At 36.7% G+C, this 27,050-nt stretch overlaps 1 protein-coding gene across 1 annotated transcript in view; it reads right to left on the reverse strand.

The window, feature by feature from the left end:
* Window positions 1–588: 588 nt before the first annotated feature.
* LOC140146360 (uncharacterized) overlaps window positions 589–27,050 on the reverse strand; it is a 78,038-nt gene continuing 51,576 nt past the window's right edge. The window contains exons 4-16 of the mRNA XM_072168179.1: window positions 26,757–26,963; window positions 26,263–26,392; window positions 25,669–25,746; window positions 23,785–23,856; window positions 20,452–20,523; window positions 19,633–19,704; window positions 17,708–17,779; window positions 15,982–16,053; window positions 13,239–13,310; window positions 11,049–11,120; window positions 9,073–9,144; window positions 5,122–5,196; window positions 589–1,468 (exon numbers count right to left, since the gene is read on the reverse strand). Coding sequence (XP_072024280.1) covers window positions 739–1,468; window positions 5,122–5,196; window positions 9,073–9,144; window positions 11,049–11,120; window positions 13,239–13,310; window positions 15,982–16,053; window positions 17,708–17,779; window positions 19,633–19,704; window positions 20,452–20,523; window positions 23,785–23,856; window positions 25,669–25,746; window positions 26,263–26,392; window positions 26,757–26,963 — 1,796 coding nt within the window. The 3' untranslated portion in view covers window positions 589–738. The remainder of the gene's footprint in view (window positions 1,469–5,121; window positions 5,197–9,072; window positions 9,145–11,048; window positions 11,121–13,238; window positions 13,311–15,981; window positions 16,054–17,707; window positions 17,780–19,632; window positions 19,705–20,451; window positions 20,524–23,784; window positions 23,857–25,668; window positions 25,747–26,262; window positions 26,393–26,756; window positions 26,964–27,050) is intronic.

The following is a 27,050-nucleotide window of genomic DNA, read 5'->3' on the forward strand; positions in this document are numbered from 1 at the left end:
TTTGGTATTGAAAAGTATAAATTTAGCATTAATTCTGATTTTAAAATTAGTTGATATTTCATTAATAACCATCATCTAAGCAGCAACGATGGTCGATCCAAAGATCGAACAAATTTGTTTCAGGTGCCTAATGTTCCGAATGGTCAATCTTTACATAGTTCCCATTATTCTCATCATGTTCATCTTTGAATACGCTATCTTCATGTTGTTCACTGTCACTATGAGTCAATCTCCTCTGTGTGAGAGGCATTGTAACTTGGTTCGTAGGATCGGTTTTCTTCGGTGATGATGGCGTTTCATTGTTGTGATTACTGCCGGCACCATTGTTACTGTCTTTGACCGAAAGAAGTCGACTCAAGCGATTATTGAGGGTAGTTCTGAACGTTGATTGGCTGCGGCTACCTGAACGTCGTCTGTTTCGATAGTCCATGGCGCCTAAAATTGTGTAGATATATGGATTTACAGAACTGTTTACTGGCAAGACGAATATTATAATCCACGCGTATGCAATTATCGGGATAGGGACACCCACCTGTGCTAATATACCCAATATAATAATCGGACACCAACATAACAAATCGGTACAGACGATTAGCGCCATTTTGACGGCCATCTTGATTTCTTCGCCACGATTTGGATCGCGGCATGCAGAATGTCGTGATCTGCGCACTGATATAAATATTGTAATATAGCAGATACATACGATAACTAAACAGATTGAATTGACGACAAGAAATATCACAATGGAAAAAATCCAGGCTGATTTTGTACTTTTGTCAAATTGAGCAAATTGAGCGTCGACTTGTTTTGTGCCATTGATAGTAACCTCGTTATAAAATGGCCACCAGAGATGTCAACATCCCGAAGTACAAATGGTAAACCGATACACACACTAGATTGACCATACAATTCATCATTAGGATAAGCCAACGCGAACACAGAAATCACCATCCACATTGCCCATATGACGAAAATAGTCATATATAATATATTCCCACGGAAACGTTTTTGCCCAAACGGAAAAACAAGTATTATGAAGCGATCAATACTTATAACCGTTAAGATGAACACGGATGTTTCGCTTGATAATAAGGCTAAAAAACCCGCGAATTTACACAGATGAGATTTTACGCGCCAATCTTCAGAATACCAGAAAAAGTCCCGACCGTAGCTTACGTCAACGCTCGCTATTATCAGCATATAAATACCCATGAGAAAATCAGATAAGGCTAGGTTTAATATAAGAATACGTTGAACATTCTGGCTACTTGTTTCATTACGTCTTCGATGACGAATAGAAACCACTACGATATTACTGATGATGGCGAGTATCGCCATGATCCATATACACACACTTAGACCAGGCGGTAGTAGATCGCCACAGGTGGTGAATTCAACTGGCTGGGTCTTTCCAAGTGAACAGCGGTCATTTCCAACTAGACAACACACCCCGTGTCTATCCGTGCTCCTGTTGTTTTTGAACAAAAATATAATAAAATTAGATACGCCCTCGGTACTGGTAACTGCACTCAAAGCCGAGACGAATATGTATATGGTCAATTCCAGCGAAAGGGACAAAATTTCTCTATGTTAACTTTCCACTTTAAAATGTCATTAATAAAGGAAATCACGTTATTGATGGAGCATATCATGTCACGTCCAATGTGCTCTCTTTGTGCATATAGGCCTTTACTAGCAAGTCATACCAGGGGACAAGTTATGATAGCTTAAATGAATTGGCGTTACCCACGAATTCAAAGATAAAGCACCATATATGTCATTGAATGTCCTTCAATCAAAATGAAATTATTACCGTTAAAAAGACGTTTGCATGATCTCTCATCATATGTAAAACGATTGAATTCCACCAAAGTTTGTGGATTCTAGAGGCCATTAAGTCAATTTGGCTAATAATTTTGTTACCCGCGTATCAAAAATAAAATGATCGTTCTGAAAAATGTTAAGTGAATATGCCATAAATGACTATATCATGAAACGAAGTTTCGTTCTATAATTCTGAGGTCCAAGTGATTATTTTATGCAAATACGTTTTACCCATAAAATTCCATAAAATCAAATTTGACGTTACCCACGTATCAACTGTTACCCACGAGTCCAGCAAATATAATTGCCATAACTTAAATTAACATTTAATGACTTTGGACACTGAATTTAGTTTGACAAGCGCTTAAAATTGTAAATCGTAAAAATACGTTCACCGCTTTAAAAAAGAATCTACGACGGTTTAAACTTTTGTTACCCACGAATCCCGAATAGATGCTAACCTTGAAAAATAAGGAGATTGTTTATTTTAAGTTTAAATCAGCACATATTTAAGCCATGGGTATGCTATAATTTTGACAGTACTTACAGTTTATACACCTAAGAAACGCAAACCCCAAACGGTACTATAGTACTTATAGCTTTACCCACGAATTCGGCGTTACCCACGAATCCAAGGATTTACTTGTAAATTATATGTTTCTTATGCATCTTAACATTTTGAAAACATGCGAAATAGGTTCCAAAACAGTCCTGTTTAATAGCGTCCTCTTGAAGGTATACTGAAGCTGCATCATGAAGTTTTGATTGATTATCCTAAATTACCATTTTGGGGGTAAATGCAATTGGTTAGAGAAACGGGAATCATTGAAACACAATGGAGGAATAACCGCATGGTGGTTTCCAACCTTCTGTAATATTTTCTATTTTGCCGCTTACCAATACATACCTTCAAATATGTGTTACCCACGAACATTTTGGTTACCCACGAATCCCTACTTAAATTATAGTTAACAATGTATTGATAGTGTTTTAGTTCATAGGAACTGTCAAACACGAGTTAATAGAATATTGCTGCATGAAAATATGGAATGATTTTACTAAAATAATAATACAAAACTGTTTGCTCTGTCTATTTGAATTTGGCAACTTCATTATTCTCAAAATTTTTATACCCAAAATGCCATAATGATCCATTCTAAATATTCCATGTAGTCTGTATTTTGATTAAAATTCATTTTAGTGCCATTGCAGCCTGAATTATTGACATACGGAAAAGTATTTTTATTTTTATTTAAAAAATTAATAGGAATTGCTATTTTCCAGACGCTGTTACCCACGAATCCATCCGAGATCCTCATCCTGCGACGAGATACAAAATCTAACTTTATATTTATATGAAGCATTTATTCTAATCTTTCGAAATAATACAGTAATGTTAAATGACAGCCACTTTGGAAAGAGTTCGAAGAATTGACACAATCTTAACTGTACACCTGGTTCTTTCTTAAAATTTGTAATAACCAAAATATTTCTTTGTAGATATATGTAATAAAATTCTATTTTACGTTCAAAGTCTTCACCGATTTCTAGTGTATATGAGTCACATAAAATATTGAAAGATATTAAAGAAAGTGAAATTTTATCGCGTACAACAGGTGAAAATGCTTGAATTCGTGGGTAACATGCATATGCGCATTTAACACTTTATTTGGTCTAGCAAGAAAAGTTATTTTTCAATCCGATGGCACTTCCACCTGATGATTCACTAGACATGATCGTCTCATTTGATAAGTCTAGAATTGAAAAGGAAAACATTTTCAAAATGGCCCCAGAGAGAATTTTGGCCCGCTTTGGCTGGAATTGACCATATTCGTCTCAGGCTCAAAGGGACCTGCAGCTGATCTTTATTAGAATACTGGTAGTCTTGTTCGTAAGTTGAAACTTTTTTGGGAATTTTTTGTGCTTCTGAGACCTGCTGATTCAGAATTTGTTTAGGGCCACTGATGTGGCACCATTGAGTAATTTGAAATAAATGTCCCTAAAACTTGACCACATAGTGTTTTACAGGTGTTAAAAAATAAAAGTGTTCCAATTTCACTTTAATGTGTATCAAATTATTCGTCTAGGCCCAAGGATTACTAGTATAGGTTTTTTCTTCTCAATGTTCAGAAGTTATGTGCCGCAACAGGTCAAGGGTAAGTTTCAAAGTTATACAAGGGTTAACCATGTTAACAATTAAAGTTGCTCCGATTTTCGTGAAAGTTGAGGCAAACTGCTCATACAATAAGCAAAAGAATCAACCTAAACAAAGACAGATATGTCATAACTGGAACAAGACCATAGCTGCTCCATTTAGCTCAAATTTGAGACCTCGTTCGTTGAAATCGTTCTCTAAATAAAGACACGACGATCCAAAAAAAACCAAGAAAGATGCAAACTAAAAAGTTGCAAATTGCTCCATTGCATTCGCTATTGATTTGTACACAAAGCGTTCGCGAACAAGGAAACTAGTGCCGTGCTTCCATCGCTTAGCACGTTAAAACTAGCGTCGTGTTTTCATTGATGTGCAACTTTTGATTTCGTTTCTTCCTTAGATTTTAGATCACTGTTTCTTTAATTTTCAATCAATTTCAACAAATAAGGTCTTAAGTAAGTGCTAAAGAGTACAGGTATTGGCTGCTTGTTTTAATTTTGATATATTTGTTTTTGTTTAGGATATTCAGGGGTGCACATAACTGGTATCTTAATTCTCTGGCTTACTGTATATACTTAAATGAATTCAGAAAAAAGAAAATCTAAAATGACAGATTCAGAGATAGAAGATAACAAAGGCCATTTAACCCAATTGACGTTTCATTTTTTGCAAACTTTGTCCTAAAAGAAAGACCAAACATCGGAAGTTGTGCATGTACAACTATCATTGTTTCATTGTCTTCCTATATAAAAGGTATAAAACGTTGTAATAGCGTTCCATTTTTGAAAATGTGATGCAAAACATTCTAATATATAACGTTATTTAAAAGTTGACAAAATAAATTTTAAAATTGGTTACCGAAAAATATTAAAATAACATTTGGACAACATTTTAAAAATGATATTTAAGATCTATATGCCTGTTTGTACTTTAGCCCTTTTTTACCTTTTTCGTCAAACTTTTCCCCTGAAAGTTACCTCCCCTCGACCCTTAGCCCTCCAATCGACCCTTAACCTCCCTCACCCCCTCGAAAATATCCTTACGCCACTGGATAACACTTCCACATGCGTTTGACGACTTGTTCTTGCTCACCTAAACAAAAATAACTTGTTTTACTTCGTATTATATACTTAAATACTTACACTGTAAGAAGTGGATTAATTAAGCCTTTGAACATATTACGATTTAGCTCCAGATCTGTCACTTCCATTAACATCCTTTATACGCATGGATACGCATACGTGAAAGAACAAAAACACAAACAAATTGTTATTGCTCATTTAGCGTATAGACATATATACAATAGGGATTCCTGGTTTTTTATTTGGGATCCTAATTATATGGGAGTGGGAGGAAGGAATAGTCTATAATTATTCTTTATTTAACCCCCATGAAGACTGATTTGTCTTCGTGAGTTAATTAGTGCATTAAAAACATGAGCTGGGTAGAAAAGTTTCTTCATGATTTTGAAGATAAAGTTGAATCTTAACTAGCCTGAGAGACTTAAAATTTAACTAGCCTGAGGGATTAAAATTTAACTAGCCTAAGGGACACAAATTTAACTAGCCTGAGGGACAAATATTTAACTAGCCTGCAGTGCCGCCGAGAGCCATTACGGGCCCAGGGGCAAAAGGAACGCACGGGCCCCTTTGATCAGCGATGACGATGAAGTGTATATGAGTGTGGGGGTGGGGTGGAACAACAGTGGTCTAAATTGCTTTGTGACATGGGGAAGGAGGTTAGTGAAATCCTTGAACACATGTTGAAGCGGAGCAAAAGTAGCTTGTTTATATAATTATGAACATTTAAGGAGACGAAGCGCGCACAAATTTGAGACATCATGCAGTTATTGTTAACTACGTATGCACACAACACAGGGGCACTCACATAGGTAATTGACCCGTACTAGTAGCGCTGTGCTGTGGGCATAGGAGATGAACTAGTTAGCGTCATATATCAAAAAGTATAAAAGCTCTGATTTTAGTACTAAGTCTTGCTCTATGTTTCAATTACGTATTCTTTTCAAAATATCTGAATTTTTAATCCGGTACAAGCTTTAATAACGGGGGAGCATGCATTTGTATGAGAAAGGAAATCTACCATCTTATCCAAACTCCCGTGTTAATCCAATGCCCATTTTGCTTCACCGGGCCGCCCTGACTTGGTCGCGTTTGGAAGAGGAGTGCCACCAAACCGAAATAGGTACAAATTTAGTACTTTCTGTCAATCAAGTATGGTTTATTTTCTACATGTCAATCTTTAAATTATTAGCATAGTCCTTATAATAACGGTGGAGCGCCTTGATGAGTAAATGATAGCAAACCAGTGACAAATCCCCAAAACTCAGTCAGTGGAGCTCCACCCATACATGTGAATAGCGTCATTATCGATTGGATTAGTAGACCGTAGCGGACAATTCGATCGCTCATTGGATTAATATTATCACGTGGTAAGAAATGTGCATTGGACAATCGATCACTATAATGGTTTAGTACTGCATATTTCGGTTTAATCTTCACTAAGCGGGTTTATGGCTGAAAAGGTCACGGTGAATTTGCCGTGGACAAAACTGCACTATGAGTGCCATTTTGCTCCTGGTGAGTTTCTCTGAACAACTTCCACGCAAAAGTGCAGAAAATTTGCTACTCTGAATGCCAATATGAAGCTAAAATGATTAAGTATATGCCCCGTTGAATTGGACAAGTGCTCGCGAAGCTAGGGCGCGAAAATTTGCAATTCGAAAGTAGCGACTTTTGCTCCCGGATTAACTTATTGAAACAAACTGCTCGCGAAGAGCGTAAAAGTTGCCAATTTTAAGCAATGATCAAATAATCAACATTGAAGGGTATCACACGCGTGTGCTAAGTGCGCGAAAATTTGCAATTTGTGTTCCCATGATTACGCTGCACTCCACTGATTTTTTGAAGTCTTCATAATATCAAGGATGATCATTGTGGCAAAAGCAGACAGATTCAAGTGAAATATTTATTAGAAAGTGTGGGTCAAAGGATATCTTGTATTGTTAATACACGTCACTTTTCTTTGTTTTATTACGGACCCTCTACTTTTGTTTGCTTTTTATGGGCTGTAAAAGAGCAAAGAAACCAGCCTTAATGGACCCGTATAAAGGCAAAGAAAGGAGACCGTAGTGGGCCCGTAAAAAACAAAGGAAAGATACCATGGGCCTGTAAAAGGAAGAAAAGAGACCTTTATAGTGAGCATGTAAAAAACCTTCATAAGCAAAGAAAATATACCTTAACATGCATAATATGGACCAGTAAAAAGAACAAAAAGAGACCTCGGAGGGCCCGTAAAAAGCACAGATTAAGAGATAACTTAGGCCTAATAGACAAGAAAAGGCCTTAGTAGTTGGCCTGTCAGTAAAGCAAAGAAAGGATGCCTTTATTACAAGGTATCTTTACATTTTTATGGGCCCCCTGAGGTCCATTTTCTTTACTTTTACAGGCCCATAGTAAAGTATGTTTTCTTCACTTTTTTACGGGCCCCCTAGGACCCCGGGCCCGGAGGTAACGCACCCTCTTATCCTCTCCCCCTCCCTTGTCGGCGGCACTAAAATTTAACTAGCATGGGCGACCAACATTTAACTAGCCAAAATAGGACGCCCTCTATTGATTTTGAGTTTAACTAGCCAAATGCTAACTAGCCAAAGAACAAATCCCATTTTGAAGATAAAGCTGAATTTTTACTACTCTTATAATTCCATCATGTCTTAAATTAACCCATGAGGAGATCAGTCCACTTTAATGCACGTATATGGGTGGGGCGGCAAAAAGGAATGGGCGGCAGAATAAGAAGGATGGCTTATTTTGCTCTTCACTTTTTCAAACCATTGAAAAAAATGGGCCAACCTTTTGGGCTGTGTTGAAAAGACAGCGAAATTCACCATTTCTCCAGCCCCCGGGTAGGAACGGCCTGGGTACGCCACAGACTTTTATTGACTGATCAGTCTTCATGGGTATAAATTGGTACATTAGAAACCAGAGCGGGATTGACAATTTCTTCATAATTTTGAGAAAAAAGCTGAATGTATACATGTACTCCATCGCTGAGTGACAGCGATTGGTCTTTAAAGGAGTATTTCGTGATCCTAGCATCCTCTATTTATGTCATTTTTCATTAGATATCCACGAAAAAAACCTATTCCCAAAATTTCAGTTGCTTCCGATTTTGCGTTCGCGAGTTATGCATGATTATGTGTATTACACTGCTCCATAGACAATACGTTGTAATTTCGTTCTGGTGCACCAGAACGAAATTAAAATTTCACGATATCTTTGCTAAACGAATTAATCTGCAAGAAATATTTTGTACATAAACATTATGTAGCCAGAGGTTTCCAGTGATATAAAAATCTCAACTTTTTTTGAGAAAAGTGGGGGATGAGGCTGTGGATCACGAAATGCCCCTTTAATAGCCAATGAAGTAGAACGCTTTTTGTTGCGTTGGGGAAAGCGTTGGTCTTATTGGTCAAGTACCAGTACCAAACGCTTGTCGCTCAGCGATGGATCGTAAATTCAGCTTTAGACTCAGTCGACTGTGGCCACAATATTTTTGTGGGTATCATTTCCTTATGATAACTATGTTGGGAATGTTTTTGTTTGTTTTTTTCAATGTTTTTTTAAATTCAAAAATTTTACAATTGTACTGTTCATGAACATATTTGGAATCAGCATTAAAATGAGTACAAACAAATATAGTATTGGTTTATTAGTTCTTAAGATAGCTCTTGATATTTTGAGAACATATCTAAAAACTGGACTTTTTTGTTGAAGCCTAAAGCTCGTAAACTCAGCTTTAGACTCGGTCGACTGTGGATTTTTGTGGGCATCATATCCATATAATATTAATAATAACCATGTTGGGAATGTTTTTTCAATTTTTTTTTTAATTCAAAAATTTCAAAATTGCACTGTTCATGACCATATTTGGAATTAGCATTATAATGAGTACAACATTATAGTATTGGTTGATTAGTTCTTAAGATAGCTTTCGAGAACATATCTAAAAACTTGGACTTTTTTGTTGAAGCCTAAAGCTAGAACGCAGAGTATTAACGAATAAAATGTACTTACAGAAGACTCAGTGTGGACAAATTTCTAAATGCACCTGTCTCAATATGCTGAAGAGGACTTCGCGATAACGATCTGGAAAAAGACATTAATTTTCATTATCATTACTTTTATTTACTGTATAATATAATTTCGGTGGTGTGGTGTACCAATATTATGATATACATACTTGGTGAAGATATTGTAATTTTGGTATTCAGTTCGATTTGGCACTATGCATGTCCAGGGGTACAATAGTTTCACATGTGGCGCCTGGACAACATTCCATACATAGCACCTCATAGCCAGGTGAATGTATTGTAATTCTGGTATTCAGACCGATTTGGCACTAGGTATGGTACATACCAGAGATACAATGCTTTCACCTGTGGCGCCTGGGCAACATTCCATACATAGCAGTTCATAGCCAGGTGAATGTATTGTAATTTTGGTATTCAGATCGATTAGGCACTAGGTATGGTACATACCAGAGATACAATGCTTTCACCTGTGGCACCTGGACAACATTCCATACATAGCAGTTCATAGCCAGGTGAATGTATTGTAATTTTGGTATTCAGATCGATTAGGCACTAGGTATGGTACATACCAGAGATACAATGCTTTCACCTGTGGCACCTGGACAACATTCCATACATAGCAGTTCATAGCCAGGTGAATGTATTGTAATTTTGGTATTCAGATCGATTAGGCACTAGGTATGGTACATACCAGAGATACAATGCTTTCACCTGTGGCGCCTGGACAACATTCCATACATAGCACCTCATAGCCAGGTGAATGTATTGTAATTTTGGTATTCAGATCGATTAGGCACTAGGTATGGTACATACCAGAGATACAATGTTTTCACCTGTGGCGCCTGGACAACATTCCATACATAGCACCTCATAGCCAGGTGATTGTATTGTAATTTTGGTATTCAGATCGATTAGGCACTAGGTATGGTACATACCAGAGATACAATGGTTTCACCTGTGGCGCCTGGACAACATTCCATACATAGCACCTCATAGCCAGGTGATTGTATTGTAATTCTGGTATTCGGATTGATTAGGCACTAGGCATGGTACATACCAAGATACAATAGTTTCAGCTCATACCCAGATGATTATATATCCCAGTGTGCAAAATTGATTGAAATGGACGTCAAAACAACGACACAATTGGTTTTAATTTGTTGTTCGATTGTTGTATAATTTTATGAACTTTTTAAAAACTTCATAATGACAATGACGTCTTTTTAACCACCTGAGCACTACCTGCCGATCTATAACATTGCCTCTGATTGGTCAATTACATGATATTTTCACTTTAATTACCAATAAGAATGGAGCTTTGCAAATAATTCACCCCAATTTTTTTTTGCGTGGTGAAATTATTCTAACAATGTTACCGATTGGTCCAATTGATAATGAAAACTTCTTTTTGGCCAATCGGCAGGAAGTTCTCGTGGGGTTAACGTCATAAACGTTGCCGATGTAATAACGTTCTAACATTATAATTACGTTATTACGTTATACCATACCAAAGTATGACGTGAAACTAACGATCTCATTATGCCCACTATAATGTATTGTATTCTGGTATCCAGATTAATTATTGCTAAGATGGCGAACGGCAAGAGTCTTTACAGTTGAAGACCTGAGCGCAAGAAGACCGTTAGTCCACTTGGCCCCTCAACATGTATACACTAAAGTTGCATATAGTTTCGTATAGTTTGATAATGCTTTATACATGTTCGGGGTCAAAACAAAGCTTTCACAACCTTTCATGATGTTTTCACCCTGGAACATGTATTAAACATTATAAAACCCTAAGAAACCATACGTAGCTTTAGTGTATACATGTTGAGGGGCCAAGTGGACTTACAGTCTTCTTGCGCTCAGGTCTTCAGTTCTTTTCCGCACATGAGATACCATACATTTTTATGAGGATGCCCTAATATCTAATTGTTAATACATGATTTATATTCTTACAAAGTTTTCAGCTTTGAGAGGCCATCAAAACTCCCAGATTTCAGCGTTTTAATGTTGTTCCCTTTTAAAAATCTGTAATGAAAAGCGTTTGGAGGATTATAGCACTTAGTGTATATGTGGCCGTACACCACGAATGAGCTGTAAAGTCGGCAAATTGTATTCTGAGTTACAGTGTAAAATGTGCATGAAGGTAGTATTCATAGGTACCTCAATTTGGTGCGACATGTATCTCATTTTGATAGCGCCAGTCAAACACCTTGTAAACCAATCAATAATCCTATTGCTGAAGAGGATAATAATTCTTAAATAGATCTAGTCTTTGTTTGCTTTGGCTAAATCCTATTCAAGTGGTGGGTTACAAAGCATTGTATTTAGGTATGTATAACCAACAATTAACCTGAACCTGATACCTGAACCTCGTTGAATTGGGGATGATTTGAAATGACTACCAATTATGACTGTTTGATATATATTTATTACCAGCAATGTGGAAAATGAGAAACATGTAGAACCGAAAAAATGTACCATTAGGTTGAAGGAGCAGAGTTCAACAAACCATAACCCCGCTTCTGGATATCGTTAGTCAAATAATATACAATTTTAAAGCTTATGATATACATTTTCTAAACACGAAATAAAACAAAATTGACCGGGCCGACTTTATGACCCATTCGTGGTGTACGGTCACATATAACAGTATATTAAATAACTTTATCAGGATTGTCCATAATTCATAATTTGCAAAAGTTCTTGCAAATCCAAAAGTATTTCGGCATAAAGATTTTAAAGATACCTCAGTGACGTTCCGTATACATCGTAGTACTTTCTCATATTGACTTATCAATTCTCCCACTCCTCGTTTGCTTCCTGTTGCAACTTGATGTTTGGTGGCGTTTTGGAGTGGAGTAAATGTGGGGTATGAAGTGGTTGAATGTGTTGGCCCCATTTTCCTGGAAGATAGCTTCCCGTGTTATAGGTTGGGACATATGGAAAGGTTTCTTTACAAAAACGAGTCTCTTTTAAACCCATCTACGCACAGTTTCCACCTCGATACACCTGAGCACACATTTTCGTCCAAGAACTTCCAAGCAGAGAACAGCAAGCAGTGAATTGTCTCCACCACAGTCTTTGATTACACTACACGGTTGAGTGCATGGCATCGTATGAGCTGTGGTGCTTCTAACTGAAAAAAAAAACCCTGTTTTTTGTCGAAACCTCAAGTGTTCCCTTCATCCAATCAGATTTTGTTTAGTATCAAACGAAAGCTAAATCTTCCCCCTAAAAACACTTTTCGTCACTAGGTCAACAGATAACGCAATTCATTGTTATAGCAAGGCGAATGTGGTTAATCTGTTGAAAACTACCTATCCAAGCACATTTTTTGACCAAAATGTAGGTTTTAAAAGTCAAAACCTCAAGTGTTCCTTACAATATTTGCCCAATTTTATGTCATTAAATGAAAAAACACACTTATATTGTCCATACACTAGCGTCACTTGAATAAGCAATAGCCAATTCTCTTTATAATCTTGTGCAAAAAGTTACTATTTTCACCTGTTTTGTCATACGGTTGTAAATTCAATGAACTATGACTTTGCCAAAGAGCGCTTACAAATTGATATGTTACGCAAATATCAGAAACAGAAAGAGAAGACACATACAAGAAGCTAGCTTGCTCCGGAAAAAGGGGGTGACACATTCAACCGAGAAGAGGGTAACCACTTCTTACCCCCACATTTGTGATCAATTACTCCACTCCAAAACGCCATGTAGTACGAAACGTCATTGAGGTGTGTTTAACATCTTTATACCGAAATAGTTTTGGATTTGTATACACGAACTTTTGCAGATGATGAATTTGACAATATATTAAATACAAAAAATATTTTTCAGTGCGATTACTACGTGTCGAGTCCCATTTCTTTAAGCTCATAGTGAAGCAACTGTTTCATTTTTCATTATTTTTATGATTTCATTATATTAACATATATAACTAATCAGCCAATTTACAATGTGAATATTAGTTCCAACTAATGATGCAGTTTGATGTCAAAATTTCATTCACAATTCTTTTATTGTGAGTAAAAAATGACAATTATATTAAATAAACAATTCATTTTATTAAAATGAAATGATATATCACGTATTCTGTTTTTCCCACAAATACATAGCGTGTAATTCTATACTCACAAATATAAAAGTTCTGGTGTGCTATGAAAAGAACCTGCTTCCAAACTTCTTAATTTTGTATTATACATGAACCTGTAAGTTAAAAAGAAAGGTATTATTAATACTTTGCCCAAACTTATAAACTCACCTCGGCATATATTTTACACAAAGTATAGAAGAGTTGACCTATGATGGCACAAGTCATGTTTAAATTCTGGACGCACTCTGTTCAAAACCCAATTTGAAAAACCATTACTCTGCTCGTTTCAAGTTGAGAGTAACGCCATGTTAGATTTCGCAGTGGCGTATTTGAATCCCACGTGCTATAACCTAATCCCGCGGGGCCAATACATTACGCTTTGAGGTACGAGTTGACCGTACGCTCGACCTTATTTTTGACATGTTCCCCTCATTGATTTAGTTCAAATTCCCCTTATATGTATAACTTTCACCAAGTGTAAGCCCAATTGGGCGATGTTTACATTTTAGCCCCTAGATGAAATTTCACCTCGGATAACCTTGATTTTATTTAAGTCATGCTCCTCGCATATAAGTATTCCACCCACAAAGTGCAAGTCCAATCGGGACCCAATGATGACATTTAACTTCGGATGACCTCGATTGTATTTTTGTCACATTCCCTTCAATTCAAGGATTCCACCTACGAAGTTTAATCCCAATCGGACAAAGTTTAAAATTTGACCCAATGATGACTTATAACCTTGGATGACCTTGATTGTATTTTTTCACATTCCCCTCATATCAAGGATTCCACTCAACAAGTTGAAACCTAATCGGACAAAGTTTAAAATTTGACCTTTGACCTTTCTTTAAAAATTCAAAAAAATTCAGCATTTTCATGATCATATTTGGTATCAGTATGAAAAATACATTAAAATGAGTACAAACAAGCCTAGTATTTGTTCAGTGGTTCTTTAGATAGCCCTTGACTTTTGATAATGAAGCCTATTGGCCAGCATGCAGGGCATTTTTAAAGAGTCCACACCACTAAAATATAAAATCTAGCAGACGATACGATGCTCACATTGTCACTGCGCATTCAACGTGCGCAGAAACAGTGACCGCTGGATCCACGTGACGTTTGTATGATTAAATCGTAAAGGCTTATGGGATTAACCAAAATTAACTTAAAAAAAAAAAAAAAAAAAATGTGTTTTTGACCCAATTACCATCACGGTGAATGGTAACTCTCTACTTTGTGTCACTTTAGAAACAAAATGAAGCATTTTAGTTAGATACCCAGATTGGTCGAAAATATGATTAGGTATGCTTGTTGTCCTGTACAAAGATATGTTCAGGGATCTGCAGCTTGCAGTGGCGGCGCTTACGGGAGGAGGGGGGTTGTAAGGGGGGGGCATTTCCCCTTAAATATTTTTCTACAACCACCCACCCCCACCCCAGTTTGCCTCCCCCCTCTTTTGAGGTAAAAACCCCAAATTACGTAAATTTCCACTTTTTTTGTGCAAAATTTGCCAATTTTGCCCCCCTGAAATTCACTTGTCCCCATGCCCGCCCTCCCGAAAAAAATCATGGTGATGGTTCCTTGGCAATGGTTTATATTAATATTGATATATACTGTTACGAGTCGTACTTGACTCAAGGCCAAAATCACCTTTTACCCGAACTCACACGAATGCACAACACAAATACACTGTTTGATTAAGCTAACAAAATCTAAGTCTTTAATTGAAAGCACGTTATTATTGATACAATAATATGACAACAAATGCACATACACAATAATCAAATATATTCACTCTTTAACTATCTAGTACTTAGCCAGCATTCTTCTTCTTGGTGATCATAAAGTTCTTGCAATGTTCTGGACGACTGATGTAATATATCCTTATTCACTTGTCCTGCGAAAATCAGCGAAGTCCATTGTACACTTGCATTTATAAATACTTGCGTATAAATTCCTCATACGAAAATGGTGTTCTCCAAACACGTTTATAACTCCTTGCGCAGTTCTCCTATACTAAACTCCTTGCGCCGTTCTCCAATACTAAACTCCTTGCGCTGTTCTCCAAATTTAACTCCTTGCGCTGCTTTCTCCAAACTTGGTGCTATTTCCACCTTTCACACAATATCTTCAGGAAGCAGGACTGCGATGCAGTTGTCCCCACTTATTTTGACAGTTGCGTTGAATCAAAACACCAGACTTCAGCAAGTCGACAGAAGAATATATATTCCTTTCTTGGAAGAAGTACGTTCTTGGACATATTCTAGATCTTCTCCGACAACACTGTCAAATAGTAGTACTTTGACTACATAAAACATTTCTGGTTTGCAATTTCCTTTCTTTGAAGGAATTAGACTGTAAGCATATTAGCTAGCTAGCCCAGATCAACACTATCAACTGTGAAGAAATATGTTTACCTTTTCTTATATACCAAGCAGTTGGAAATCCCCAAATATTAATAGCCCAATGTGATTGTGGGAATTCCCAAGCCTTAATTATAACATTAACCTTTCTCATTACATCACTTCCTGAGGGGAAATCCCATTACATCACTTCCTGAGGGGAATCCCATCTATGATGTCATCTTCACTTTACAACCTCAGGGGGGTTTCCAAATATTCCAAATTAGATATGATTCAACTTGTTTTGCTCAATTTGAGAGGGGAATTCCCCCAAAATGTCATCACTCATGTAACTTTGTAAACAAAGATAAATCATCAAATTAAATTACTCAGGGCACATCACAATACCTAGACAATGTATGATTTGAATTATTCTTACAATGTCCGTACACTGGTCAGACCGTTGAAACTAGACTGGTTTAGTGAGGTGATTTCTATCTTGTTGAGTCGTCTGAAACAAATTGCAACAAAGAAGATTCAGCCATATTTTCACACATGTAGAAAATTGTGTATACAATCACACAACTAGAATTAGTCTTGATTCAAGCCCGTATCCACCTGGGGCCACACACTGTATGTTACGCGTGTTGGTATTAACAGCCAACGAAGGTGATGGATTATCTAGCGATGTGAGTGCTCAAATATACGGTCTTGATCAACTTGTTAGTAAATCTCCGAGATTCCAGATATGTGACCCCTCAGCACAACTGAGCCCTGAAGTCGCCAATCATCATTTTTGAGATATTCAACTAAAATATTCTGCTTGAAATTAGCTTTAAAATGATGTATATCATGTCTATAGTACTTGACATTTAAGTAGTGAAAAATCAATAAAACAGTCAATAAATCCTTTGTTTCCTATTGTTTATTGTTAAGTTCAATGGAGCATATCTCAATAGTGGCACTGGCGACATCCGGGCTCAGTTGTGGAGGATGGTCACATATAGAAAATAATGAGATGACGCTGAATATTCATGACTTTAGCCATCCAATCATGTACCGAGATCTTGTTTGTCATTTATTGTTTGAAACGTAAACACTCGCGCCATTGGTGCATGTACGTAAATGTGCAGCACAGCTGTTTCGACCACAAGATTGACAGCAAATGGGCGGTCTGATCATCGTACAACCACCACTGAAAACAGCGTATTTCGTCAGTGCATTGGGTCATTTACATACAAACATTAATGAGCTAAACAAGTTGTACAAGACGGTTGATCACGGTTTGTAAAATCATGAAGATAAAACTGACCGTGCCAATAGCTGTGAGTGATCGTTTCGCTTGCCAATGGTGCGAAATATAAATGATCAGTGCAGAAATTTAGTTGATTTTATTGGCCGTATAAAGCGACCGGCCGGCGCTTGAGGAAATTAGCTGGCCATCGTATATTGAGACCATCTTGAATAAGACTAAACTAGAATCTATTACGGATGAGTTATTGAAAAATTAACCCTCTTCCCGCGGGTGTCAACTACAGACGTTAAGTTTCAAACTTTCTTTAACAATTCTAACATTTCAGAATTATATTGTCATGACCCTAATATTTGGAATCTTAGTATGAACAAAAAACATTATAAATTAAGCCTAGTATTTGTTCAATGATTCTTGAGATAGCTCTTGATATTTTGAGAAAATATCTCAAAAATTGGGCTTTTGATGTTGAAGCCTTTGGCCAGTACCAGAGGATGATTTAAGCACTTCCCATCACGCCACTGTGTTGGCTTGTGGTTAGCACAGCTGTGTGAGTGAACATGACACCACTGCTCGCACATTGCATTGACGGGCATGCTTAAATTTGAATTTGGACTGATATATTTACAATAAAAACGCATTCAAAATGCTAGTCGATTTCACATTTTATGTTACCTACAGAAGGTGTGAATTATCCTTTATGCATACATCACTTTGGTTCTGAAATCGACCAAGTAATAATGACACACGCACAATTCTTAAACAACATCTTTTGAACAGAATTCAATAGGATTTGAAAAGTAAAGTGGCAGTTGAAACTCTGGTGATAACACGTTTGCAGTGCATGATGGGGCTTCCTTAAATCATCCTCTGGACCAGTACGCAGAGCATTAAGATGGTTAAGCAAACTTACAGTGTATAAAGCATATCAAGTCCTTCAAATGCGGAGTTCGCCCAACTAGATATAGGGTTATCATACAGCGACCTGAAAAAAATAACATCAAAACCCGCATCAAAATCAATATTATTACTTACTCATATATTACTATTATCATGCCAAAGGCGGCAATTATGAATCATCATTATCATCATCAATCTCATCATCATCATCATCATCATCATCATCATCATCATCATCAACCAAGACATTCTCTAGCTAAATTGTATATATGTTACAAATCGTGAACACCTAATTTTGTTTATATGATACATTTTAAGGCATGCGCAATAGAAAGATTAAAATGTAAATATATTACATTTTAAGAAAAATCCGACTTCTGCGCATTTCACTGAAGTGATGATGATGCTTATTTTGTATATTTAGCACGGCAGTAATTAGCGCCCTCTGTGTTACATTAATGGTGCTGTTGGCCAATTTTATACATTAAGGTTACTGTTGGTCAATGTTACATTAAGGTTAGGGTTAGGGATAGTGGATTAGGGTTAGGATTAGTGGGTTAGGGTTAGGGTTAGGGTTAGGGTTAGTGTTAGGGTTAGGGTGTTAGGGTTAGGGTTAGGTGGTTAGGGTTAGGGTTAGTGGGTCAGGGTTAGGATTAGGGTTAGGGTTAGGGTAAGGGGTTAGGGTTAGGATAACCTTAAGGGTGACGGGCTGTCTCTACTAGGTGACGGGCTGTCGATAGCGAAAATGAGGCCCTGCCCTCTATCGGTGGCTAATTTACAGTTTAAGCTTGTTTGCTATTGTATTGGGAGCAACATTGTTTCTTTATAGGTCTGCGGCGCAACCTTGAACAATATTGTCCTTGAGCTAACATCTTAATTCCTTACGACGATCAGCGGTGAGTTTGCGATCCATGGTGGCTGCCATAATGATACCCGATGTATTTTTTATTACGCTGTAACGGTACCCCGATTTTGAAACCAGCGAAATCCGTGCCACAAGCCTCGTCCCTCGTGAACTTTGGTGACACGATGCGAATACTACCAAAGTTCAGATTCAACATTCGTTCAAAAGAAAACGCGACAATTTTTACCCATAAAACTACAGAAGAACATAAAAAAATGTATTTTAAGTAATATTTATGATCAACAATGTCTTTTGAGAACGAAAAGTAAAAACAACACTAAAAACCAAAATTCGATGTAGGGGTCGTGAATGCCATACAGCAACACACGCTCGCCGTGGGTCTGTGTGAAAGGTTACACTACCGCTTGTGGCAGAAAGGATTCGCAAGCAGCTATCATGGCGGCTCCCTTGAATCGCAGAAACGAAGGATTAAAAGTGCTTTTTCTTTGTTAGGAATATTCCGAAATTCATATAGAGCGTCTGGTATGTTTAATTTAGGGGTATATAACTATATTAGCCATTGATTAGTTTATGGTACAGATTTCCTTTAAGATCGTTCAAGAAATAAAGACACGATGATCCAAAACCCAAGGAAGATGAAAATTCAAAAGTTGCAGTTTGCAACATTGCATGCCCTATATTGATTTGTACACGAAGCGTTGTCGAACAAGATAACTAGCGCCGTGCTTCCATTGATTAGCACATTAAAACTAAGGCCGTGCTTTCCATTGATTTGTGCAACTTTTAATTTCCTTACTTCCTTGGGTGTTAGATCACCGTTTCTTTAATTCTCAACCAATTTCAAAAATGAGGTTTATATCAGAGCTAAAAAGAGGTTCAGGTAACGGCTATTTTTAATTCTGACATTTGTTCGTGTTTAGGATATACAGTGGTGAACATTACTGGTTCCTTGAATCTTCTGTTGCTGATTGGTCCAATTGATAATGAAAACTTCTTTTTGGCCAATCGGCAGGTAGGACTCATTGGGTTAACACTACGTCACTGTTTTATCTCGATAGGCCCTAAATACTCACAGTTGGTCCAACTTTATTAGTTCACTAAATGTTTCATTCTCAAGTCTGGTAATATTATTCTCCTCAAATGTTCTAGAACAAACATAAGTAAATTATAATAATAAAAAAATATATAAAGCAATAATTCGTTGCTATTATTTCCTTAGCACATTGATCTCTTCTACCCGCCCACGCCCAACACAAAGGAAGTTGACCAGAACTGACGTCCCGCACATTTTAATGAAAATCGGAGCAGGATAAGTAAAACCGACTGATGTAAAAGTGGTTGTCCGTTTCAAAACCTCTTATCTGCAGAAGCAACAGCTATTGGGCTATTCCATTTAAAATCCACACTACCCCTGTGGAAAATGTTGGAAATATCTTCCACAGGAGGAGTATGAATTTGATCTGGAATGAGCACATTAGGTAGCTCCATTTAAATTTCTTACACCCTCTGGGAACGATTCAACCTGGATCATCAACAGAGGGAAGATAAGTTTCAAATGGAGCTGCCTGTAGTGTTTATTCCGTCTGAAATGCACTCACCCCATGTGGAAGATAGTGTCTCGAAACTACCAATAATACACATTTCGTTGTGTCAGGTCACATGTAAGAATCGACAAAGCTTCGATGGTCGATCGAACAAATTTGACTCCATTGCCTAAGTTCGGTAACAATTGGTACAGAAGCCTCACCGCTCACTCTCCCCGTTTTAATAAGGATACATAGTACGAGGGATCAGTGACACAAAGACGTAACTCCTTTTAAGATACTATATGTCTTTGTGCCAATGATCCCTCGAGTAATACAAAATCATTTACATGGGCATGGTGAACTTACAGCCAAGTTAAATTGTGCAAGCCAACGAAGTTGTTCTGTTCCAATCGTGTGATGTGGTTTCTGTTGAGTAACCTGTGATCAAATGGAAGACACGTGGATTAGATCCAATACACAAATGCATTTCTATTAGGCTACGGACCCTTCACTCTCTCCACGCGGGTGTCGACTGCAGACGACAAGTTTCAAATTTTCTTTAAAAATTCAAACATTTCAGAATTGTACACGTACATGACCATTTGGAATCAGCATGAAAAATGCATCAAAATGAGTAATAACAAGCCTGGTATTTGTTCAGTGGTTCTTGAGATAGCGCTTGATACTTTGCGAAAAATTATCAAAACTTATGCCTATGGTCACCACGCAGAGTACTAAATGCATGTACATGTATAGTGAAAGACAGAGATAAAAAGACTAGTTCGCGTCTGAAATTCTGACAACTACACAGAAAATGCCGTACTGCAAAGAATTAAGGTACCATTTATTTTCACCCTTTGTATAATTGGAACCAGCAGCTGCATATTCTAGCTCGAATTTAAGACCTCATTTTGTTGAAATTGTTCAAGAAAATAAAGCCATGACGATCCAAAAACCCAGCCAATTCAAAAGTTGCAGTTTGCTCCATTGCATGCCCTATTGATTTGCACACAAAGCGTTAGGGAACAAGAGAATTAGCACCGTGCTTCCATTGATTAGCACGTTAAAACTAGCGTCGTGCTTTCATTGATTAGACCACAAAAGTGCAACTCTTGATTTCGTTTCTTCTTTAGGTTTTAGATCAACGTTTCTTTAATTCTGCACCAATTTCAACAACTAAGGCCTGTAATCAGACATATTTGTCTTAGGGGCCGTACATAATTTTCGCCATTTTTACTTACATACAAAGCGTACGTAAGAGGGAGGGAGGGGGTAAAAATCCTGGGCAAGTGTACGTAAGAAAAATGGCGATTTGTTTGAGCAATAAAACAAAAACGAAAGTGAAAAATTATGGTATTTTCTAATATTTTATTCATAAGTTATAACCAATTGACCTAAAACTGTTCAATTCGTTTTAACAATTTCTATAACATGCCATGCAAAAAATGATTTTCTCTTTAATTTTGAGTCTAATATGCACAGTGGTCTTTAATTTTACATTAAGCTTAATTTATTTCATACCAAAATGTTTAAAAAGTATTTTCTGTCTGCGCTAGGATCAATGGCAACAAAGGCTCTAGTGTGGATTATTACTGTTGCGACAAAAGACATCAAAACAATAATTTAATTGCAAGAACATTCACCAAACATGCCAAAGGGATGTCCCCCTGGTTCCCGTTATATATGACGTGATCGCGGGGGTTGTGGAAAAGAGAGTATAGGATGATCAGCAGATTTTGGAGCGCATTAGCCATTCATTTGGTTTAGATTCGGCCTGTATTCTAAGCTATTTAAATTTATTGATGGCTTTCGTTTTCATGAAAATATGATTTTAAAAGGAAGTTTTTTTTAGCATTTCTAAACTTATCTGGAAAAACATTAATCCAGAACCAACTATCCTTCTGGAATACTTAATATAACCCTAACCCTAAACCTAATCGAACCTTTAACCTAAACTCTAACCTCAACCCCAACCCAACATCTCAATTTTGCTATTAGTAGTAGGCCTACTCGTGGAAATTCTTCGCCATTTTATTTGTACGTAACTCGAGGGAGGGAGGGGGGTAAAAAGTTACGTACGCTTTGTACGTAAGTGAAAATGGCGAAAATTATGGACGGCCCCTTAGGATATACAGGGTGAACATAACTGATTATGTTGCGGCTGGTTATCCAAAAGGACGACATCATGTTTGTCGTCCCAAACAGCAGAGCCGCGTCCAGAACATTACATACATGCTCATCCAGTTTGCAGAAGTTTTCACAATAATTGTATAATTGTATATATTCATTTTTTAAATCATGTACTAGTATTGTTTTTATCGACATCCCTATATAGATGAGTGAACATGTGTTTACATTTGGTACGCCCTCTATTGATACACGTGGAAGAAGTTGATTGCTTTGCATTAATAAAAGCAAATAATATTATCAAACTTTAAGCAAAAACAGTTTTAGAAATTGCTCAGAGGTGTTGTAATTAAGCTACGTAATTTCATATAACATGTATTATAATTCAAACAAAGGTTTTGCAAGTTGGGTTTTGAGCAATGCTGTATTATCATGCCTTATGTGAAACAACAAAGGACGTTCTGAAATGGAAACATTTGACATCTTATAAATTACCTCCGAAACTCCGGGGCAATATTTTATCCGACAACAGTCAAGAACGTATAAAACATTGTCAGACACATTTGCAGTCTACACCTTTACCTCAAATAATTTATATGTTCAGTTAAGGGATCTGGAATGAGCGTTTTGAGCGTTTCGACAGTATTTTTTGTGGGACATGAGAGCACATCAGACATATCGATTTGCATTCTGAATACGAAGAAGGCTTTCTGATATCAAATAATTTTCATTTTTTGAAATCCACGATATAATACAAATTTTATGACAAATTATTAAAATTTGATATTTTTCACATTTTTGATATAATAACAGTCCTCGAAGTAAATTGTATAAATCTAATGATATATTCTTAAAGTGTATGTAGCTGGGAGGAAAAGCCGACGATCAATTGAAAATTTTGACCTTTGAAGATATGGATTTTTTTCCCAAAAATACCTAATTGTTTTGGGTGTTTTGGGAAAAAAATCCATATCTTCAATACGAAAGGTCAAAATTTTCAATTGATCGTCGGCTTTTCATCCCACCTACATACACTTTAAGTATAAATCATCAGATTTATAAAATTTACTTCGAGTACTGTTAAATATCAAAAATATCAATTTTAATTATTTGCCATAAAATGTGTATTACATTGCGAATTTCAAAAATCAAAATTATTTGATATCAGAAGGACATTCTTCGTATTCAGAATGCAATTCGATATATCTGATGTGCTCTAATGTCCCATAATAAATACTGTACAAACGTTCATACCCCACCCCTTAAATAATATAAGCTCATTGGGCTATTCCATTTAAAATCCACACTCCCCCTGTGGAAGATTTAGCTAAAGTGTTCCACCGAGGGAGTATGAGTTTCGAATAGAATAGACAATTGGGTAACTTCCATTTGAAATACTCACTCCAGTTATGAAAGATATAGGTAAAACCATAATACAGGTGTATTATGGGTTTCGAATTGATTAACTCTGACCAATTACATTTGAGAAACATACTCCCCCTGCGGAAGGTATTTACAAAATCTTCCACAGGGGTCGTGTGGATTTCAACTGGAATAGCTCATTATACTCACAAAACATCCAAATTTCCGAATGGAGCAAACTCAGCATCTTGAAGTATTTTTAATAGCGTGTCACTCACTTCTCTGTATTTCGGTTGAAAATATATTAAAAAAGAAAGATAGAGATCAAAATATATCTTAGCGGCGTGAACAATAAATTTGCTTAGTCAAGTATTTGGTTTATCTTTATAACTTGCGGCCTGACGGTACAAGTTTGAATCCCTGAAGTGTTAAATTCTTTTTTCATGGAAAAGTTGAGCTACCTTGTAATTAACTTGGACAAGGAGAGCTGATCCTGACTACGATGGTTATGATTAGGGTTCTGCGTCTGTATAGAGAGCTTGACATGTGACGTCATTGCCCGGCAGTATGCGCGCGAATGATAGCAATTTGCATCGTTCTCTGCCCTGCAGTGTGCATACGCCCCGGCATACGCATTGTAGATTGCCCAGGACACGTGCCTTTTAAATCGCCCACCACATTTCATAGAGTATAAAGCCATTGAACAGTGTAGTGGTTCATTCAAGCATATCGATAGACCAGTCCCTCGCCTTTGTTAATAAACAATGATGTCAAGTGGTCTATAGAGCTGCGTCACTGAATGTTGCTATCTGTTTAGATACCTATTTGAGTACACCCAAAGGTCCGTGTAAATTATAATGAGTAGCCAAAGGATCTAGAATAGGTAATAATAGTGGGTTATATACTAGGCATAAACCCACAAGCCTGCCTCAGCACACTCTACAGGAATTCGCTGATCACTGTGGCTCATGACAAACTGGGACCTTTGGGTGTACTCAAATAGGTATTGGCGTCTTACTTTGGAAAATCAATATAGCAGAGCTGTAGCTGAAGGGAGTATCCCAGCAAGCATTGCAGTATAGCTGTATGCTCCATAGCAAATGTATACAAAATATAAACAACAGCCGCTTAGATATTGAGAGCTATGGCACGGTTGTTTGATGCATATAGAATTGGCTTCATTATTAACTAAATGCAAACTATAGATGGCGCTATTTATCCTAAATCATATTTCGTTATTTGCAAGGGGTAGGTGATTAATACTGCCATTAAAACAGCTGCAATAGGTGAAACAAGCAACAAGGAAATTTTATAAACATATTTCATCAAACAATTAAAGGAATTATCCGTATTAAAAGCTTGAAAGAGTAATTTCCAGTAACTAAATAGCGCCACCAATTTTGTCATTAATAGATACATTTTATATCCAAAAAAGCTATAAAAATGCTATGAAAGTGAATAATTTTGTAAAAGAGGGGAATTTCAAGTTGAGAATGACTCAAAAGCATCTGTATACATTAGCATGATATCACATTTAGCTGTTTAAGCCTAAAATTTGGTTGTACATGATGTTTTGTTTGAAAAACTAATAAATGATCCCATCAAACAACTGTGATGGATAGTTTAACAATAGGCCTACTTTAGGGGTCATATTTTTACAAACAAAAGTCTTAACCTCCCCTGATTTAAGCCAGTTATTGAAAGTTGAAGTGAAGGATTTTGTGTACATTTTCTATAGCACATACAGTTCTATTATGGTACCGCAAAGCATAATGGGATACTCCCTTCAGCTGCTGTGGTCATGGTAGTAGTGCTGGTGTTCAGAGGCCTAATCCAGCCCAGGTAAATATGTATGAGGTGTCATTGCAATTGGAGCAGATAATAATCACTGTGTGAGGGTGGTTTGTTTGGTTTTTGGGGGTTTTTGGTTTTTTTTTATTTTTATTTATTTATTTTGTTGTTGTTTTTTTTCCTCGAGAGATGGGAAAACAAACATTTACTGGCTGTTTATTTTCACTTTTAGCAATTTGATTGAACTTCGGCCGTAAATGATTTATACAATTTTATTTAAATGTCAAATTAAAGCCGACTTACAGATGTCGCAGTAATGGAAATATTTCAGCCATTTCGGTCCAGTTTCTGCTAGATGGGTCCTTCAAATTTGAAATAATTCTGAGTGAATGAACACATAAAATATGATACTGAATAAATTATTAATAAAAGAAATAAAATAAATACCCCGAAAGAAGTATTGTGAGCATTAACATAGGGCGGTGACTAACCTCTAGCCTTTTATTCACACAAAATGTATTATCTACTTTTCCAACAAAATACTCGTTTTCGAAATACTCTTGAAATTTTCCGATTTATGATATGGATTTCCACTGGGATACCTCATTGTGCATATAATACGGATTCTGAACGTGGACTGTAATAATAGTTCAAGATACAAGAAGGCATCCTTGTTCAAATTGAGTTATTGAGGTCAAAGGTCAAACACAAGGATTACATTTTTATCAATTGTTCTCGTGGGTGCCTGGTTAATGAGGTGTACGTCAAAGTGGGTCAAAGGGTGGTAATTCAAAACAATGAACATGGTTTCAAATTTTAAAATTCGGACAAACGCCAAACTATCTGCTCAACCCACTATAAACACACTGCACGGTCGTTCTCGTTTCGTATACTTACAATATTCTGACTGGTACTCTCGGCACTTTCTTGAATCCGTCAATAAGTTGTTTCCATGAGACTTCGTTACAGGATATCATCAGAGGACAGCAGGTACAATTCAACGGACAGTTTTCAGAGATATCTTCTGCTGTTGAAAAATAATAGAAAAAAGATGGCCCTACATCAATTTATTGACGCTTGTCGTGCGCTAATTAGTAGGTATGCTAGGTGAATTCAAATTTGCCATCAAACTGCATCACTTTATATATCAAATTAAAGCCCTTGAGTAAAGAAAGCCAAAACTGAAAACCTTTTTGTCATAGCACTTTCCGGAGCAAAGTTACATCTGGTCAAAGATTGACTTTTAACGGTAAATGGGTTTTAAAAAAACGTCAGGAAAACGACAGCAACAGCGATAGACACCACAAAATTATTATTATTATTATTAATTATTATTATTATTATTATTATTATTATTATTATTATTATTATTATTATTAAATGATACCAACCACATCTAAGAGCGTCGTAATTCTCCATATGCCATGAACAATTCGCACTGGCTACATCCAACTGACGTCCACTTTCTGGTATTTCGAAGTGTTCCACGGCATTTTGAAATTCAGTAAGACATGGTAGTATTCTACAGCAAGGGTCTTTTGCTAATCCGCTCCGACTACTGTCCCCTACTTCACCTATGTTATGTTCGTACAAAGTCTCTATAGAAATCATATATTGAAACTCGATTAGGTTTTAGACATCATTCAAAAAAGGTTAGAAAAGACTGCCATAAAACGTTTCAATAT

The sequence above is a fragment of the Amphiura filiformis genome, chromosome 2 (genome assembly GCF_039555335.1).
Source record: "Amphiura filiformis chromosome 2, Afil_fr2py, whole genome shotgun sequence".
Taxonomy (NCBI): domain Eukaryota; kingdom Metazoa; phylum Echinodermata; class Ophiuroidea; order Amphilepidida; family Amphiuridae; genus Amphiura; species Amphiura filiformis.